Source organism: Xiphophorus couchianus, chromosome 5 (assembly GCF_001444195.1).
Source record: "Xiphophorus couchianus chromosome 5, X_couchianus-1.0, whole genome shotgun sequence".
Classification (NCBI taxonomy): domain Eukaryota; kingdom Metazoa; phylum Chordata; class Actinopteri; order Cyprinodontiformes; family Poeciliidae; genus Xiphophorus; species Xiphophorus couchianus.
The window spans coordinates 33,179,207-33,199,438 of record NC_040232.1 but is presented as its reverse complement, the minus strand read 5'-3'; the positions used below and the strand labels follow the sequence as shown (position 1 = coordinate 33,199,438).

At 38.7% G+C, this 20,232-nt stretch overlaps 1 protein-coding gene across 3 annotated transcripts in view; it reads left to right on the top strand.

Moving 5' to 3' along the window:
* The window catches only part of LOC114145445 (cytoplasmic phosphatidylinositol transfer protein 1), a 104,897-nt gene that overhangs the window by 31,763 nt on the left and 52,902 nt on the right, over nt 1-20,232 (top strand). For all 3 annotated transcript variants that reach the window (XM_028019027.1, XM_028019026.1, XM_028019028.1), the window contains exons 2-3: nt 14,272-14,420; nt 19,196-19,284. In XM_028019027.1, coding sequence (XP_027874828.1) covers nt 14,272-14,420; nt 19,196-19,284 — 238 coding nt within the window. The remainder of the gene's footprint in view (nt 1-14,271; nt 14,421-19,195; nt 19,285-20,232) is intronic.

Below are 20,232 nucleotides of genomic sequence, written 5' to 3'. Positions count from 1 at the left end.
GTGGTTGGGTTGTACTTGGAGGCAGACTTGTTCCTCCAGGGGTCACTGCAGAGTACGCCGCTATGTACAAATGCTATTGAAGCTCTAAAGTTTCTAAGGCTGAAATTAGGTATGAACTAAAACATTAGTAAAAGTACAACATTGGAAGTTTAAGGGTGTATTCAGACCAATTTAATCTAACCCTAGTCCGTTTGCCCGGTAAGTCTGGTTCGCTTGGGGAGGTGTGAATGTGCAAACGAACTCTGATGGGGACCAAAAGAAAAGAAAATAGAGAGAGAACCCTGGTCCGCCTAAAATCCTTGGTCCTCGGTTGGCGTGAACTCTAGTGCGGTTTGAATGCATATTTGAATGCCAAGCGGACCAGAAACCGTTCCAATAGCAGGACGTGGGCTGTAGCGCAGTGCATTCTGGGTAAATACAACCTAAACAAACGTATGAGTTTAGTGCTAGCGGCACAAATGACTCCTGGTCTTTTGGAAAATACAACAGAGAAATCCTGCCACCGCTAAAATCTGATGCCGCTCTTTTTTTTGTCAGTGGCACTTTAAGTTTGCCACAACCAATGCCAATTTTAAATTATTTCTTTTTAGCTGAAACAAATGTGTGTGTGTCATTCTTCATTAATAACCATTAATGTGTGTAGAATCGCTTCATGTTGAACAGTAACATGATGACTGGCACTATTCATCAGCATATGCATCGAACTCACAAGTGCTGTTAGTCTGTAATGTAAAATTCATATGAGGGGGGAATATGTGCATATTAATGTGCTTTTCAAGGTCATGTGTAGGCTTCAAAAGCTCTTCTCGTACGGGTTAATTTTGAAAAATGTCAAATACAGAAAAAAAATTACAATTTAATTACAGTTAGGTTATGTAGGGTGTTTAAAAAAAAAACCAAATTCAGGTGTTGAGACTGACAGAGAGGATGGAAATAAAGAGTTGGAGAGAGGCGGGGAGGGACGTCATCCTTAGCCTGCATTGATGAAGTTAAAGTTCACCTAGCCTGGCTAAAAATAGTTCTGTAAGTGGCCCTCCTGTTATCACGCTCACACGCACCAATAGGGACTCGCATCAAAGCCGCATTCACGCGTCCTGACCTTTGCCCACTCCCTGGTTGCACGTGCAGTGTGAGCCGCGGACCTGAATGCGCGTAATTTCCATCTGCAGTATTATGTTCAGAACCATTAAGTACACACAAACCCCGGGATTTTGCACAATGACAAACCCCACTCGGTGTAGCGTGTCGTAAACCGAGCCATTCGAAGATTTCGCATCAGTTCCCTCAGCATGCCTTGCTCTGCAACAACTGGGTGCAAAATTGTTGAAAACGCACACAGAGAACGAGAGAGAGAGAAAAGGACACATGAAAAGCCTTTAAGCCTCACAGCCCAATGTTGAATGTGTCAGCCATGGAAATTACTGAGGAAAATGGAGGCATAAAGGGATTTGTTTACTTTTGAAGTCTAAATGATGTTCCTGAGAAAGCAGCGGAAAATCAAACCATTTAAACTCATCAGAATTTCAAATGGACTTTCCTTATATTTAAAGTGAAATTCAAATTCTAAAATACTTTATTGGTCCCAAAGAGGAAATTAATATTGATCCCAAAATATTTTGCTCTTCGTTTTTTTTCTAAAGTGGTTCCACAGCACAGGCTCTTTTCCTGTTTGTGAAAAAGTAGATTACCTTTCACAATCTGCAACGTCAACCTCATTTACTTCATGCGTCATTTAGTGAAGAGCTTTTTATTAAAGTGACCCTTCAGCCTGAGCATTGTTTTTGTTATTCCAAATCTGAACATTTTCTTTATGGATGCACCAATATGAAAATATGGGCTGATATCAATATCTGATATTAATATTGCTGTTATGCTGCCAATATTTACTGATGTTTTATATAGCGATGTCCTGATCTCAGATTGCTATTGGAAATAAATCCAATATAAGCCTGAAAATCAAGTATCAAATTAAAATCTGCATTTAAAATCTCTTATGTAAATATGATGCTAAAAGCTCTCCACTCCAGGATTTAGTCCTCACCAGCATTTCTACCACACTACAAAATAAGTAATAAAACTATGTTTGGTTTTTTGGAGCAAATCACCAAGGCAACGCTAAGTGTAATTTAATCAGATGTTTACATTAGGCGTGACTGTAATAAAAAGGAAGTAGAGGTTGCAAACTAGCATGAACTATAAGTGTTAGAAGGTTTTGCTATCAGACAATTTCTTTTATATTTACATGCTGTCGACATACATAGAGAACAAAAGTGCAATTCTAATTACTTTAACAGCGGAAACGGCTATTGGTCTTGTGAGGTAAATGTTTGCTACATTAAAACGTACTTGGCGAATGTTTTTATCAACCTTTTAGCCTGTAAACTGTTTTTAAGAAAAGCCAAAAACCACCTCAAGTGAGCGCAAAAATCTTTTTGTGAAGATGAGAAGGTTTGCCATCTCAGAGGGACAAAAAGTTACCAATAAAGATTTTAACTCTGAAGCCAGTAGCCCTGGAGACCGACTGGTTAAAAAGCTACAGCTGATTGTAAGCTTGTTTGTATTGACACAGGACTGGCGCTTGCTAGCCATTGTTTAGCTAATTGTCTTGGACTACCACTTCTTAAAACTTTGGCCTTTAAAAATGATAAAACAAGGAAGTTTGCTGTTCTGAGAGATTGAGCAACTGAGTTTTGTGAGCTGTATGCATAGATGAAGGTAATACAAATACTTTCTAATAGAAGACAAAATAAAGTAGGCTTTTTTAAAACGACTGTCGTAACGATGCTAGCCGTTAGCATTTTGTCAGCGCAGACAAGTGTCTGCTGGAGATGGAAAGGCTTGTGACGATTGACACACACAAGAACCTTGTGCAGTTATGTACATTGATTTTTAGACAAACTAGTCAGAAGGCAAAAAGAAATGCGTCAAAATAGCTGACAGGGTTTTTTTGTGCGTGTAATAATAACTCAGAGAAACCTGGTCTTGTTCAGTCACTCTGACCCGTGGTCGGCTTAAATTCAGGGTGTCAAAATGAGTTTCCAGAAAATGCCAGACTGCTGATACAAAAATGACACGACAAGAAAAGGTTGTGATGAAGGATGTAAGTGAAATGACAGGAGACGGATAAAACAATAATAAGCTGGAGAGGAAACAGACTCTATGTTTGTTGTGACATGTCGTGTGCGAATAAATGAAAGCACAATATAACCCTGAGTGCTCAAGAACTCCCTGGGAGACGTTGGTTTTTCACCTCTTGTTGCTGCTCAACAATTTAACAGGATTTCTGGATGTGAACTGGAATAATTATAAATTTATCTGTCATTTCCTTTGTTACCTCTACAGATGATGTGCATACTACATTTGCAGATTTAAAATCATGCTTCCCACACACGTTTTGTATAATAAAAACCAAAACGAGTCGAGATATAATTTATCTTACCACCTGTTGCCGAGTTCTTCCAACTGCAATATGCCACAGTAGCATTACCATAACATTTGACTGAAATGCTTTTTATATTTTACTATGTTAACAGACACACAGCCCCGCAATGCTCTGCTGAGGTTATGAACAGCGACTGCATGAATATTACTAAAAACATTGATTCCTTGCTTCTAACTTCAGGTTGAATTTCAATAATTAAAAATGTCTCCCACTCCATGCATGAAGCAGAACTGGAGACTTCCTTCAGCGACATCCGTTGTGCACAAAATCTGTGATCACAGATCCTTCCTCCCAGCAGGTGTCAGAATTGCAGGCGTTTAATATTTACATCCCTACTGTTATTTGCACATTTCCATTTCTTAGTGTTTGTTAAAATATACTGCAAATGCATATTTTGTAATAATAAAAAAAAAATATTCTACTTAGTGTCACATTTCTTTGAATCTATTTTTAGCAACTACTCAGTATTGTTTTTCTTAGGCTCTAAATGTACTCTTGTAGTGTCTTTTCTTTATTTATATGTATATTTACCTTTGTTTGAATCTACATGCTTCGGCTTTGATGGACAAAGGTTATTTCTATTCTGGCCAATTCTAGTGTGATGTGTGAACAGTGACCCAAATGAAAACTGAACAGTGAAGATGCTTCATAAAGCACTTCTGTTACCCTGTTGCTTAAACATGACCTGAAGCAACATGTGGGTTCGTCTCACTAGGTACATGTTGAACCTTTTTTTGTCCATGTTTGCTTCATTTTAAGATGAGTGCTTGGTTGGCATTTCTGCACATTTACACAGTTTGTGCCGGTGTGTTAGTGTGTGTGTGTGTAAAGGGCTTTCTCTCTGGTGGAACCGGCTAATGGCTTGTTTACATCCTCTCAAGTTTCGCGGGGATTTACAGTCCCTGTGTTGGCCAAAGAGGAAAAGGAGAGAACAACCCTCTTTTTTTAGTCTTCTTACCTCTTTCTGGGTTTAGTTTCTTTTCCTTTTGTACATCTTGAACATCCTTTCTTACATCGTGGCACATTAGCTCCTTTACATGATTTCTCCTTTTTTTTTTAATATCTTGTGTTTCTGGTCATTACTTTCATTGTGCTTGTGATTTTCCTGTTCTCCATCTTTTCTTGTCTCTGTGCTGGCTCTTTTATGTTTCTAAAAAGAAAAAAAACCCTGCCTGTTTTCTATCCAGTTTGCTCTTCAGTGTGCTCAAGGCATTGTTGTCATTCCTCATTTTGTATTTTTTTTTTTTTATATGCGTCATGTTTCCCTGTGATATTAAAGATCAAGCACCATTACAAATTGGTATTAGTGGAGTCCTGACGAAAGTGTTTTTACTCTACTTTGCACTTTTATAATCCACAAAGTCAACAAAGCTTAAACTATAACCGGGCGTAATTATCGCTACTCCCTTATGTAAGGTTTTAATTAAAAATGCCACTAAAAATAGGGGCGGTGTCCCTTTGAGGATCTGGTTTTGAGCTGTTTTCAGTGCCTCGGGTGATAAATTAAAGCAGTTTGCTGGAGCTGATGATCTGAAAGCAAAGCCACTGTTGTCCTTTACAGACAAAAAATTGTTCCCCCTGTTAGGAGACCGTTTTTATGACGCGTTTGTAGCAAAACATTTCTGTGACTTTATCAGCGCTTTCAATCTGAAATGAACACTGCTGAGTGTATTACATTTAAACTTTAGAAGTTTATTATTATTCTGATACAGATACTGTGTATGGACAGAGAAAGTCTGGTGTTTCATGAACTTGTCAGAATGATTTACGAAAACATAAGCAATTAAATTCTACTTCATCCACGAGTAGTGAGATAGTTAAAACAGTAACTTATTATAAAGTGTTTATTAGTTGTAAAATGAATATTTTAGTAATCGAGTACTCTAAAGAATATTTTTACGATTACCCGAGGAATCTCTCTCTCTCTCTGCCATTCCTAACATTCGCTCCAAAAACCGTGACGACGTGATTCCAACGGCAGAAAAGCTGTCATAGTCCAACCATCACACCGCAAACTTCAACAGTCCTTATTTCTCCCCCAACCCCTGGCAAAACGCTGCACAATTCAACACCATGCTGCCAGCACTTCACAACAACTCAGGCGGAAGTAAGAGCGCTGCCCTCCATAAATGATATCCGGGCGGAACACGGTGCGCTACATAATAAAAGATAATTTAATGAAGCTTCGAGGCAGATACATTTTCCTAGAGGAATTTTAATAATCGAGGTTCTCGAATCATTCGAGGAATCGTTTCAGCCCTAGTGTTTATTATTATTATTTACTGTTTTCAACAAATGTGGTATTGTAAGACTAAAGTAAAAATATGTAATAAACCCTTGTTGAATTTGGCAGCTAATTTAAGTAGACATGCTAACTATATATGCAGACTATCCTGCCTGTTTTTAGTGATTTAGCTAGCTACCAGGACTATTAGCTTCTTTTGCTAGCTTGCACTCTGCTTCTTTACAGAGATACCGGTCTGACCAGCTGTAGTCTCAGAGTATTACAATAGTATCAGCAGTAGGTGGCGCTCTGTTCATTTCCACATCATGAGGGTCCACTTATGTTATTGTAAACAACTGGAAGAGAGAAGAAGAGAGATGGGTAGTATAAAGCAGAGAGAACAACGGACAAAACATCGGTCACTATTGAGCTTTCTTTTGAGTGTTTCTCTTGAATGTTTTTAAGGGAATTTGAAACTACAGAACTTTTTATTTTATTTTATTTTAGCAATTTTGAAACCGTAATCTTGGTTCACATGTTGATTTATTTTGACCTTCCCATTTTGAACATTATCTTTTTATTTGTTTAGAAGTAGTTTGATGGAGTAATTTTAATCAAGTGCTTTTTCAAGTAAAACTTTGCCGACCAGTTAATCAATGTAGCGTTTGTTCGTAAAAAGACTACAACCCGGCAGTCCTTGCTGAGGTACTTTGTTTCTTACTGGATGTTCATTTCTTTAAGACTTTTTGAATCTGTCCAGAAGCTTAATTTCAAAATTTAATTTCAAAATGGACCCATAAGTAGAGTTGTTGCACAATGTTAATAATAAAAACAACTTCGACCTACCGCTCAGCTCCACTCATGTACCTTCTGAATGCATACACACAAGAGAATGACACCAATTAAATACATATTTTCCAAGCCTAAATCCATGTTATGATACTACATAAAGAATGGGGCTTTGTTTTTTTCATGTGTGGGCAGAAATCATTGAAACTGTCGCTACACCCATCCTGTGGCTCACACACTCAGACGACACACAGCATGAATCAGCCCTCACGGAAAAGACATCAGCAGTAACGGGACACATTAACCATATGTCCCTCTGATCCCTTTCACCGCAAACGCTACAGCCACATACACAGCTACATCCCCACACACACACCTGCAACCCCCCCACACACACTGCAGTGTCATGTAAAAAGGCTGCGAATTGCGTTGCTCTTTTGTGACATGCATGCGCTGCAGCAGCTCTTTGCTTCAATCTGCAATTCATATGAGCTTCACCTCAGAGCAAACATCTAGCAGGATTTAAGGCTTTTTGACTCTCCTTCATGCGCTGCACCAAAAGCTCTTCTCAAGCCAGGAACGTGTGGCATCGTTATGGCAAATGGAAGCACCGACCAAATTGTCTGTTACTTGATTCAATGCCTTTTTGTCTTCTGCTCCAGTGTCCAGTAATTGGCTACCTTTTTGGATTGTTCAGATTTCCACTGACGACGCGGAAGCGGTGGAAGCACAGCGTTTCATTGGCTGCTTCGAGATGAAAACCGTGCCCTAAGCACATTACATTATGACAATTTGCTTTGGAAGCCGTGATGATAACCGGGGGTCTTAGTTAGATTAGAACCGTAAAAATAGCCATTTTCCAATCAGATGACACATTTGCCAGTCCGACACTACCTGGCTCGGCGTTTTCCACAACTTGTCATGCTTGTCTTAATAGAACTAAAAATAGCCCTTCGTCCCCAGATTGTAACCTTATTTGCTGGTATAAAAGTGTGTCTGTGTGTTCCCAGAGCCTGTTTGTGTTGTGCGTTATGATGTGATGAATAATAATAGGCAGGCGTGGCGTGTGACGCGAAACGTGCATCGGGGTTGTATGCCTCAGCTGGCAGGAACTGAGCAAGATATTTGTGTGACAGAAGGACAAATCTTTAATTTGTTTCGTTTAATGGTCGAGGCGGCAAACAAAGCAACTGAAACGGGTTTGAATAACATAATTTATTAAGTAGCTTATTGAAATATAGGACCTTAGTTTTGGGTTCAGTGTTACTGGAAAGTTAGCGGTGACCTTTGCTTTTCACTCAGTTCTTATTTCGTAATTGGTTACAGTAATTGTTTATATGTTTAATTATGGTAATAATAAACAGAATAAGAAAAGTTTTGAACTTTTGAAGGTTGGCATCTCATGTAGACTAATATACCTGTATATTTACTTACCTTTTTTTTTCTTTTTATTAGATTTTTTTTTTTTTATTCAAGAAATTAATCCTACTAGACAACTTGTCAGGCTTGTCAGAGTGGAACAGGAAGCTTGAGAACACAAGCAAAATGCACAGATCGGTGCAAATTTCATTTTCACACACAAAACTGCAGAGTGTGTTTATGGTATTCCTATACGGGAATACAGGAATATAAAAACGCTCAGATTTTGACCTTAAGATGCGTAGAAAATGTTGGACCGCCAGAAACTACAGGAAGCACCGAAACCGCTGGGACCTTTCCTTTTCCCGGTCCGTCACTGTCATTGCCATCTTGCTCGTTTGGCTGTTTTGTCTCCATCGGCACATGTGCTCTAATCACACCTGAAAGTCCACCTATTGACTGCGAGGCCCACAAAGAAAACCTATTCTTATCTGTGGTGAGCAGCCTGCGTACCGGCTCCTACTCCATCAAATAGGGCAAGGCAAGGAGATGTATGTGCATGGCGGTGTGTTAGCATTGCCCGTGATGGGTAATGAAGATGAAATAATAGACCCATATCTGTGCCAGTGTTATGAATTACACTGGATGTTGTATACAGATAATAGAAAGTATCCAACGTATACTTGCAAGTATCTTTGCTGTATACAGGGGTAAATTGTTTCATGTATTTCCAATGTATGTATACCTCTGCTGACTACAAGAAAAACTAACTGTTGGGATGAAAAAGGGTGATTTGTCAAGAGAAAAACTGCTCTTAGTCCTCTGTTCCCTGTTCATTCAACTAACACTGCACATCCATTCACAGTTGCACTCCCGCTCTCCATTTCTCAGGCAGCTGTAACCTGTCTAATGATCTAATGTAGTCTTCTATCATTGCTAAAGGGCTGAACGTTCGCGAGGGTGAAAAGAAGAAGCGATGAGCTGTAAAAACTAATAAGAATCAAGCACTTCTTCTTTACATATTTATTTTACTCATGTGGAAGTGCCAACATATGACAGTTTATCTCCACAAGCTATTTAGAAACAAATGCGTTACTTTTTTAACGTAGCTACTGGTTTACTTTTGACAGAATGTTCAAATTGCATAACATAACCCTGAATATCATAGCACAACACCACTAGCATAGCACAACATAACAAAACTAGCATAGCACATCTCTAGCATAGCACAACACCACGCCGCTAGCATTGCACAACACCACTAGCATGTCACAATATAACACAATACTAGCATAGCACAACACCGCTAGCATAGCACAACATAACAAAACTAGCATAGCACACCACTAGCATTGCACAACACGTCGCCGCTAGCATTGCACAACACCACTAGCATGTCACAACATAACACAAAACTAGCATAGCACAGCATAACCCTACTAGCATAACATAACACCATTAGCATAGCACAACACCACTAGCATAGCACAGCATAATCCTACTAGCATAGCACAGCATAACACAACAACACATTACTTGCGATTTCAGTATATGGCCACAAAGAAACTATGTAAATGTTCATGTACATAAATTAAGCTTTTTGCCTTGTCACTCTCAAAACCCATCACTTCACCCCTGCTTTCCAACTTATCTTTGCAGTTACGTTTTTTCTTTTTGGTAGCTTAGACGTATAATGACAGCAGGTAAACTTTAGCCCACTTTAGCTACATTTCTCTTTGGACAGAAAGAAGGAATCTTTCACCAAGTTGAGCCCACACTCACATTTTCTCAAAATATGAACCCGTTTATGGTTTTGACCTCGGCGCCGTCAGCAGCTATTACAGCCTTTCAACCAGAAATTAATCAGCGAGGATCAAATGCGTCCCGTTAGGTGGAAAGGTTTTTCTTCTAAGTTGTTCTTAGAAGTTCTCAGACCCAGCCAAGCAGGAAATAGGCTCTCTGTTTTGGCTGCAGTGGAGCTCCCAGTGGGCTTTAATGTAGCCTGCTTTAAGTGGAACACAGTGATTATCAGAGCTGTTAGCACAGCTATTACCTCACACAGATATTTAAATAACAGAGGTTTGCTGACGAGACAGCCCAGGGAGAAAAGTCTGGGTGCCCTGGAGGTCAGCTGTGTGACAGGCAGCTATGTCTGATGGTTGACCACCAGAAGATTCCCTCCCTGACGTTGGCGGCCGTTTGGTTTTGAGCAATGGAAAAACTGTTAATGAAATCATTTAAACTAATAATGCACGCTTTATAGAAATTAGCCGTCTCATACTAATATATCATTTGCCTAGAAGATTAGATTCTTTAATGAACCATTTCTTAGAGAACATCCATCCAGAAAGGCGAACTGGTCCATCATACTTGATTAATGTAGACCACCATCTGTGTGATTAAAGAGCGTGATTTTAGTTTTTCTTTTGTTTTACTTTGGCAGAAACTATTAACTCTTCATCAACCGGATGAAAGGACCAGCTTTATGACCTGGCATGATGATTGGCTGTAAAACACAGAGAGGGACAATGTAATGATCAAGTCGAGGCTAATTTAATCGAACTTACTGATTACTGAGGTGAGAACTTCACCGCAGGATTTACATTCGGTTCACAATCTTTATATTCAGTGAAGTATTTGCAATTGAAACTAGATGTTTAAATACAGTAGACACCTTTTTTTTCTTAGTGTCTAAAAGGGAAAGTCAAAATAACTCAGCCAAGATATCAGTAAGATATGAAACAATTATGCACAGGTAGGCTAATAAGTACTGCTAAATACCAGTTGTGTCCGTCGTAACTGCTGGTAACCATAAAGGAGATTCGTAATGTCGCTTGAGTCTTTATTTGTGATTTGACAGAAAGTCAAATGATGAATCGTTAAATCCAAATCAAATTCTGTTCCTTAATATATCGCACTCATTATTTTACCAATTGAAAATAAGATTAAGTTTGAAAGTCCAGTTAGTTCTACATGGCTATGGTTTCCATTTTATTTCACTCAGCCCCCGAAAATATTGTTTTTGTGGATTTTCATAACTCTACGCTTAAACGTAAATGTCGCAGGTTTAATTAATCAATCCTGAGCGACTTATCAACTCTTTCTTTGCTCCCTTTTTGCTAAAAGCTTTACTGGCAGCTGGACTCAGTTTTGTAAAGTTGGAAAAACCTTCTGGAGTTCTTGACTCAAAGGGCAAGTAAAGCTGTTATTTCTTCCATGAGCAATCTTGTCTTCAAAAAAAAACAAGGGAGATAATCTGTTATTGGAAAGAAATTTGTTCCCCGCCCTCCTCGATCCGTTCTTGCCTGTTTTCTTAATTTATTGCTTTCATTCACTTCAGCTCCCTCTCTACTCTGGGAACAGTGATGTGCATCTATCTCTCTAATCACACCGTTTCTCTCCCTTTCTCAGTTTCTCTCCGTTTCTCCTGCCTGATGGTTTGTTTTCTGCTTAAGAAAGCTTCAAGCCCCCCTACTCTGTTTTTTTTTCTCGATTTTCCTTTTCTATCCGATTAGTAACGCTTTAAAAATGTAAACAGTCTTACAGGGTCGTTGGGTTTTCTTTTTTTATTTCTATTTTTTTTTTTGTACTACTTGAACTTATCCACCCAAGACCAATGGAAAGTCTCTTGGCACTTTTACCAACATGTATCTGATGTCATTTTGATGGCTTTAGTGGAAAACAAAATGCTTTTTCAAGGTTGAGCCAAAATAAGCTGAATATAGACGCTGTTTGAAATCGGTTAAATCAATCCCAATTACTGGTATTTGAATTCTAGGGGAGTTTTACTAAGCTCTAATCTTTAAAAAAAAAGGGCAGGTCATAATGATGTTGTCGACATTATTTCTTTGCTTTGTGGGGAAAAATCTTTTCAGCTAAGAAAGAAAATAAATATAAAAATGTTATGTTACCCATTAGTGGCTGGTGTGCGTGTTTATCAAACTCCTAGCAGATAATTTTAACACCTGTGGGAAAAAAAAAGACTGTTAATATGAACACCTGGTTGTTTTTTCTCCCTGGAATCACACATCATATATAATATAAAGTCAGAAGAAGGAAATATAGTTGTTTGGCTTATTATCTGTAGCATAATTCATAACAAATTAAGGTATAAAAATAAAATGTATACTTTGGGGTCACAAGTTAGCACATGTTACCATAGGGGAAAAAATCGGTTTGTAAGAGGAACTAACAAAACAATGTTGTGTATTAATTAAAGGCAGTGAAAGCCTTTGAATACATCTTATAATCTGCCTCTTTAAACTGGTTTTCTCTGATAAAATATCCTAAAATCCTACCAATGTACCATACAGATGGAGATGCACATGAATTTAGTTGTACTATAATTAAAATCATTTTCAAAAATAAAAAAAAAAGTACTATTTTTAGTCAAATGTTTTCATCACACAATATTCTGCATATAAAACAATGTTTAGCCGAAACAAATCAATGATTTGTTCTTGTGGAATTTGTTAAAAAAATAAACAAAACTCCTCTACTCTGTAGCAAATATGCTATAGGTGTATTCTTGGATGTTTACAGGAAGCAAATAATCCCATATTCATAAAATATTATAGACGAAACTGTAGCTTAAGAAGGGATAATACTGATTCACAACTATTAAGTGTTTCAAATGGGGTTCCCCAAGGCGATGTACTTGGACTACTGTTGTTTTTTTGTGTGATTAAATCTAAACTGACTGTATAGTTTTGCCTTGGGTTGTTTTGCTCCAGTTTAATTTAAAAAATGGCTTATTTTGATTATTTCTTTCTTTAAAAAATCTAAATAATTGTCAGTAGGGCAGATATGTGTCAGCCAATGCTTTAGCCTTCACCATTTCTCAGAATGTGTAAATCATTTCTATTGGCTTCATTTAGCAAATGATAAAACTACTGCAAATCAGAATAATCAGAATTTTATCAAAAGCTATTTGATTTCATCACCATTATATTACAGTATTAAAGCCTCATTATTCTGATTGCAGTGTCTATTTGTCAGATGATTACACTTTTGTCGCTAAAGCAGACTTGACCATTGGATGGTACGTTGGGCATAACAATGATCACTCGCGCCTCTGTGAGGCAAAAATGTGTCGGGTTCAGAAAATTTTATCTTGGCATTAACAGGTTGTTCATTATTCAGATTTCAGTCAATTATGTTCTTGTCATTCTCTGCTTTTAAAATAGGTTGCTATTTCTCTTTTTGCTCGTGACTTATTTGATTTTAAGAAGAAAGTATTCTTCGAGGGGAATCGATTTGTTTGATTCCAAAAATGTCTGAACAAATCTCCTCCACCCCCCAACGTTTCCGTCCACCAGGCCTCCGTCCCCAAAGACCTTAAAATTATTATTTTATATATTTTTTTTTTTTACGTAATTGTTCAATTCACTCTCCCACATGCCTTTAAATAGTTGTATCCATCAGAGATTTTTTTCCAGCGAGGTGATGACATCATCTCTGAATGCCTGTGGGTGAGCGCCTCACGTTTTTCCCCCCGGCAGCATTTTACAACTGAGCCAGCAGCCCTGACAGGTAAAGGTCAGGGAGAGAAGCAGCGTTGAGATTCAGGAGGAAATGTGTGGGACTCCACGCTCTGTTCATTACCAGGTCCCAGCTCTCGCCTCCAAGATTTCCAAGTCGTGTTTTATTTTTTTGTTTGTTTTCCCAGCTATTTGAAGCCAATCTTTGAGACAGAAAATGCATCAGGGAGAGATTTCACAGTTTTTACCTGATAAAAGTATTGGGAAGACAATAGCGGGTGGACAGGGGTACAAAATTTTTATCGAGTTAATTGCAGTCAAATTAGTCGTGATTATTTGAATTTTAATCGAAAACCGTATATTGACACAATTTTTTTTCCCCTCACTGAAGTGCTGCCCTGAGCTTATTGACTTGATGAGTGCAGAAGCTAGTTTTTGCATTTAGTTTTCATTTAATGTGTTAATCAAACCCAACGAGCAGGCAATTCAAATCTCAATGTTGACCTTTTCTTGAAAACACATCGTCACGCCAGGAACAAACTTGAGTTCATGTCATGTGCGCTGACATGGGTTTTTATGAGCAAAGACCTGAATTGTTTCTCAAGTTATGAACACATTGCAGTGTTTATCAGCAACTCTACAAACTTTTTTCTGTTTTCTTTGAGGTCTAAATTACATAAAAGACAAAAAACGCTGCAGGTTTCCTGCTTGAACACAAAATTAGCTATTTTTTAAGTAAAAAAAAAAAAAAAAAGTTGAATAAAAATCTGTTGCTTTGTTGCAGACCTCTTGGGGGGTTCACACTCACCCAGGCTGCAGGATGTAAGGATTTACAGATGTGTGTTTGTGGTACTCTGACAGAAAACTGACTCATCTTTGCAAGTTTGCAGTTAAAGTATCCATAATTTTTTTTTATGTACATTGCAACCTGTAAACTCATGATCCTTCCTCTCTCTCTCTCTCTCTTTCCCCCTCAGTACCGGATCGGGCAGCTGTACATGATTAGCAAACACAGCCATGAGCAGAGCGACCGAGGGGAAGGAGTGGAGGTGGTCCAGAACGAACCCTTTGAAGACCCAGTTCACGGCCAAGGACAGTTCACAGAGAAACGAGTCTACCTCAACAGGTCGGTGCTGCTAGATTCTACCTACCGGGAAGAACTCGATGTGTTTGGAGTATTTTGGGACTTTCTGGGCGGATTTCGTAAAAGCTAGATCTTTTAGGAAAAGTCCAAAGAAACACCATAAGCCATCTGGATTTGAATTGCTGAATGTGAGGAGACTGAAACTATAGCAACAGTGAAGTCAAAAAACAATTACCCACACTATTAGTGTGTTTAAGAGTTTCAGAGAGATCATTAAAAAGGCCAATTAGCCAAATGTTTGCTTCATTTTTTTTTAATTTTATTATTATTATAATGCCTAACATATCATCTGTGATTAAGCTCCAGTTTATAAACACATCCAAAATTGAAATTAGCTCAAACTTCTTATTTTTTCTCTCCCTTTTAAATTGGAAAATGTTGGATTATTTTCTCATGTTACCCGTCAGTAAATTGCAACATGTGCTTTAAGTTTTGATGCCTGCACATGTCTGAACATTGACTAGTAAAAGATTTATTACAGAGTAGTTTGTTACAAACCTCTATGTTAGGTGTTTGTTTTGCACAGTTAAGCCCAGCTTGAAGGATTGTCGTCCCGGACGTCCTCTGCAGCTTTGAAATCTTTGGAAAATCGTGGAATTTGCTTTTGTATGATTTGCATATTTTAATTATGAACGTGCGTAGAAACTCCAAAGTCATCCAGCACGTGAGAGTCATTTGGACCTACAATAACGTTGGAAAAATTTAAATAAAATGACATCCAGTTGCTAAAGAAAGAGAGTGCAAAAACAACAAATATGAAAAATATATTTACCAATACTGTGGCTGAAATTTCACTGGTTAAAGAAGGAATTGGTCCAATTAAATGATCTCTACATATTTATTATTTAAAGAAGCTACAGTAAATATGAGCCATAAATTAAATTGGTTCCCTTCAGAGGAGTTTTGAAATCTTATGATTTATACAAAAAAATTTACTTTTTTTGTGGCATAAATAATTCTGGGTTAATGAGTGTAAAAACAACTTAAAGACTTTTGCAGAGGGAATAAATGAGATGCCTTTAAACAAAACCATTTTTACCATTCAAGACGCTGCAAATAATAATAAATAGTGCATTTCTTATTACATTTCTCCTTACCAGCATACATTTCACCGAGCAGTATCTTAATTATCCCATCATAGCCTCCTTAGAGTTTTTTCTACATGGTTCGTGTCAGCAGACTGAGTAAATATCAAGCAAAGTATTTACATTGCTTGAGGTATAAGAATGATGAAATGTGTAAGAAGAGGAGAAAACGAGCAGAAGGAATACTCAGAGTGAAAATGGAGGGGTGGAAAAGATTCAGTCGGCCATTTGTCTCTTGGCACAGTTTCCTGCGTCAGCGTTCACTGAGCTGGGAAGCCAGTTATGCTGAGTCAGCAAACCTCAGGAGAAAGCAATTAAAGTCGCTCGGCCCCTTAAAGCTGTTTGAGTAGAAACATATCAAGTGTTTTTGGTTAAAAACATGGACAAACGAGTCCAACTTTGATAAGTTTTGTTTTCAAGTACGATCAGTTCCGGTGTGAGAAAAATGGATACGTGTTCAGAAATAGTTGATTGTCGTATAGATGACGTGGAAAGACGTTGTTTTGACAACCCTGAAGGTGAACGCACTTCATTTTCCCTGAGTGTTTGCATCAGAGATGGTTTATGGTGGCGGTAATGAGCACATCTGTGCGGTAAAATTGAAAACGCCCCAACTCCACCGCCTTCATCTGGAGACGGTCCAAGTGCTGGACCGTCTCCAGATGAAATTGGAATCCGCACGCGATCTTTGCTAATCGAGTGCTAAACATTAAGCAAATGGAAAAAGAAAAACAAAAAAAAACCGCCGTTATCAGCAGAATGAATAACACAACTATTGTTGCAGTTACTCAAAATCAGTCCTTCGTCCATCTGGCTCTGCGGCAAACAAACATTAAGCTGAGATTCACCAGCAGGGAAGTCAATCTGGACTTCATTTGTCACACTTAAAACACTCTTACCCCTACGTCGTCACACGCTTTTACTTAATCTCACCAATTGCGACTCGATGAACTGTTATCTTTATTTAAATGGGCTTTTTTGTTCCCACTCTCCTCCTTTAAAACGCAAACGTCTTTGCTTGGCAGCACGGGCAAGAAATCGCCCGTAGTCTGTGAAATGAACAAGGAGGGAATGGGAGCAATCAACAGATGGAGGTGTGGGAGGAGTGTCAGTCTCTTTTGTTGGGGGGGAGAGAGAGTAAAAGAGAGGGAGACAGAAAGAGGGAAAGGGCAATTGAGCCTGCCAACGCTCAAAAAATATCACAATGCAGCGGGAGCCGTTTTTTTCTTTGACTAAATCACTGAGGTGTTTATGATGGATTCTATAGGAAGCCGTCCGTGTGAGAACAGTTAAGTTTAGTTCCTCGTGTCTCTGTGTCGGCTCTCTTAAAGCCGGGGAATGCCAAACACGCGCCCGTTCTTACGTGAAGTTCCTGAGAGCTCATGTTGGCAGAGAGCACAGAGCACATGTTGTCGATAACAGAGAGGGTCGGGTTGCCACCGCAGACTCACAGGCTTAGAGGTTTCCCAAGGTGTTCCCAAGGTGTTTGGGCTGTGATTGAGGAAATAGCTTTGGACGAAGTTAATTGTTTTTTTCTTACATATATATACATATATATATATATATATGTATATATAGTATAAAACGTAATCAATCTGGTGGAGTGAGTACTAAATATGCTAATATATTGGTGAAAATATCCCAACTCTGGTCAGGTAAATGGTGATGATATAAGTTACAGTAAGTTAGTCTGATAGTCTTACAGTTAACGGGAACTGTTTGTATTTTCAACCACTGGGTTTAAATGTTGCGTCTTGTTGGGGGATTTAAATTTTTTAAAGTATTATTTTACTTATTGGTTCTGCTTTAGTCATACCAGCAAATTTATGTTTTTGATCGACGTGTTTTTGTGTTTTTAGCTTCCATTGGTTGAAGGAGTGCTGTAGCTAAATATTAACCGTTCATGTGTTGTTGTTTTTATTGTTTTTATTGTGACTGCGAAATTAATAAAAACGTGAAAATCTGACATCAGCTGCATTGCTGATTTGGACAAGCGTTCCCTCTGGGTTTGGATGTTTTTTTAGCTGGAATATTTTTTCCTACTTTTTCTTTTCTTTTTTTTTTTAATTTTCAGACAGTTATGATGCACAGCCTGTGGAAACAATGGGGTATTTGTTGTTTTTTTTTACTTATTTATTTCACAAGTAGAAGCTAAGTGGCATCTCAAAAGCTCAATAAAATATCTGAACTACAAACCTAAAATACCGGAGGGGTTGAAAAGAGAGCAAAGAGCAGAGCAAGAACAGGGAAGTTTAAACCATCACTCCCATTGATCTTAAAGGACAATTATCATATCCCACTCTGACTTTGCTCCTGCATGTTTAGAGTGCAGACTGTTTTGTGAATCGATTATAGAGATAGCGCAAACAGCAGGATCAGAGGCGTTGGGAAAATAATGGAGACCTAACAACTATAATTCCCCCCACTTTCATTTAATGAAAACTCATATCTGCCCGTCTCATTTGAGCTTTTTAGCACTTGAATAATTGCGATCCGGAGTGGTTTGTACAGTAGAGTTAAAAATCTTTGGCCTGACCCAAAATTCCTGCCAGGCTGGGCCAGAGTGATGTTTCTTGATGGTGGGGTCAGGCTCAGGCTTCTAAGGAGGGTTTAATAAGCTAATAATACATGCAGCACAGAGAAAACCAAAAGAGAATGTACGATTTAAAGTTGCGCTAATCTACTGGTTGTAGTCTAAATAGAGGAGTAGATATTTTAACCTGTTGAGGTGGAAGGTAAGACTGTAACAAGCACAGAGCACTGCATCAATCACTCAATCAAGTTCTTTTGTGCAGCACATTTCAGCGACAAGGCAGTTCAAAGTGTCCTACACAAAGTCCTAAAAGACACGCCACACAGTGAACAACCGAGAAAACCAGTAAACATTTTACATTTCGTTACCCATCATGTTGGTCAGCGTTTCATTTATCATGTTTCAAAAACGGCTCTGAACATGTGGGTTTTTTAGTCTGGATTTAAAGGAACTCAGTGTTTCGGCTGTTTTGCAGTTTTTCTGGAAATTTGTTCCAGATTTGTGGTGCACAGAGGCTGAACGCTGCGTCTTCAAGTTTGGTTGGCCTGAGGGGTCTGGAAGGTTGAAACAACAGCAGCAGATCTTAAACGTGTTCTGGCGCTAAACCGTTCAGTGATTTATAAACTAACCGCAGTATTTTAAAGTCTGTCCTCTGAGCCACAGGGAGCCAGTGTAGGGACGTTGGTACCGACGTGATGGGCTCTAAGTTTTTGGTTTTCGTGAGAACGCTAGCAGCAGATCCGCTCCTATCCATCACTCATCTCAGAAGATTTGCATCTGACTCACCCTGCGGTTACAACAAGCAACAAGATGGAGCTGGAAGACGTTAAGCAAAAGTCAATTACAGAAGAAGCTACACAGCTCACTTAAATGGCAGTCTGAAAACAAAATGAGTAAAATCTTACTTAAAATAATATATCAGGTCTACTTTGGGCTTGTAATTAAAGTCAATCAATCGGGTGGAATTGGGCTCAGGTCAGGTTGGACTTTGTTTTGGGCCCGATCTAAACACGATTGTAGAGTAAAGCAGGGATCAAAGTTAATCGATCAGGTAGATGTTGCTTTAATCTGATGTTAGGGAACGTCTGTGTCCTGACTGTGCCTCGGTCAATGTCTCCGTTTCTGCCTCATTTCCGTAGTAAACTACCCAGCTGGGCCCGAGCAGTGGTCCCTAAAATCTTCTACGTCACAGAGAAAGCCTGGAACTACTACCCTTACACCATAACGGGTAAGTGTGCAGTGCAGATGTGCTGCTCAGCTGTTTCTCTAAAAGCCCCGCTGTGACACTCTGCCAGGTAAAGGAAACAGAATCGCGCCTCACTGCAGCCCGACGCAGATTTCTAAGGTCACCTTCTCAAACAGTTTTCCCTTTTTCTTTTAGCCACAACACATTTTACTCACCACTTATCACTTTGCAGAGACACTTCACTGGATGTTAGTAGCGCATTGGAGCAGTGTGAAGAGACAAGGGAAGGAACGTGATCCAAACTGCTAATCTGTGCGGCGCATTTCTAACACGTTTTGATAAAACCTCGTGGAATTGGATTGTCCAACAACAACACAAAAAAAACCTGTGAAACTTCTGACATATGCTATGTAATTCGGCAGTCTTGTTTGCAATTTTGGAGCAATGTTTGCAGCCTGGCAGCACATGTACTTTTATCTTTTTTTCTTTTGGAGTACAATGTGTTGTTTATTAGAAACTAGAGTTACACGTTTAACCCCCAAGCCCCACTTTTAGGTGGATCTCAATATTCTTAGAATGCAATCGAAAGTTAATTTCTTTCAATAATGTGAAATAAAACTCTTTTTTTTAATTTTTTATCTGTAATCTGCGGTTGCCATGGCAGCGCTTCAGTGCCCTTTTCTTGTCATTTTCCTCTGCTTTTTGCTCCACCTTTAACGCTACTGAACATGTGCACAGTGATGGACAACAGTACATTCTAATTTCTTGACTTTTTAAGATCAGTTTTAATGTCTGTCTGTTACGACTTCTTACTTGTTGAGCTCTTTTTGATGCATTTAATCCAAGACAAAGGCCGTACAAATAAGCTCAACTTAAATTCCACTTTTTTGTCATCCTCGTTTTCAGCATAAATAGATTCATGGCTGTTGGCTAACTGTCTTTTTTGTGCTTCTCCTCTGCGCCGACCTGACGCCCGTCTACCTCGTCGTG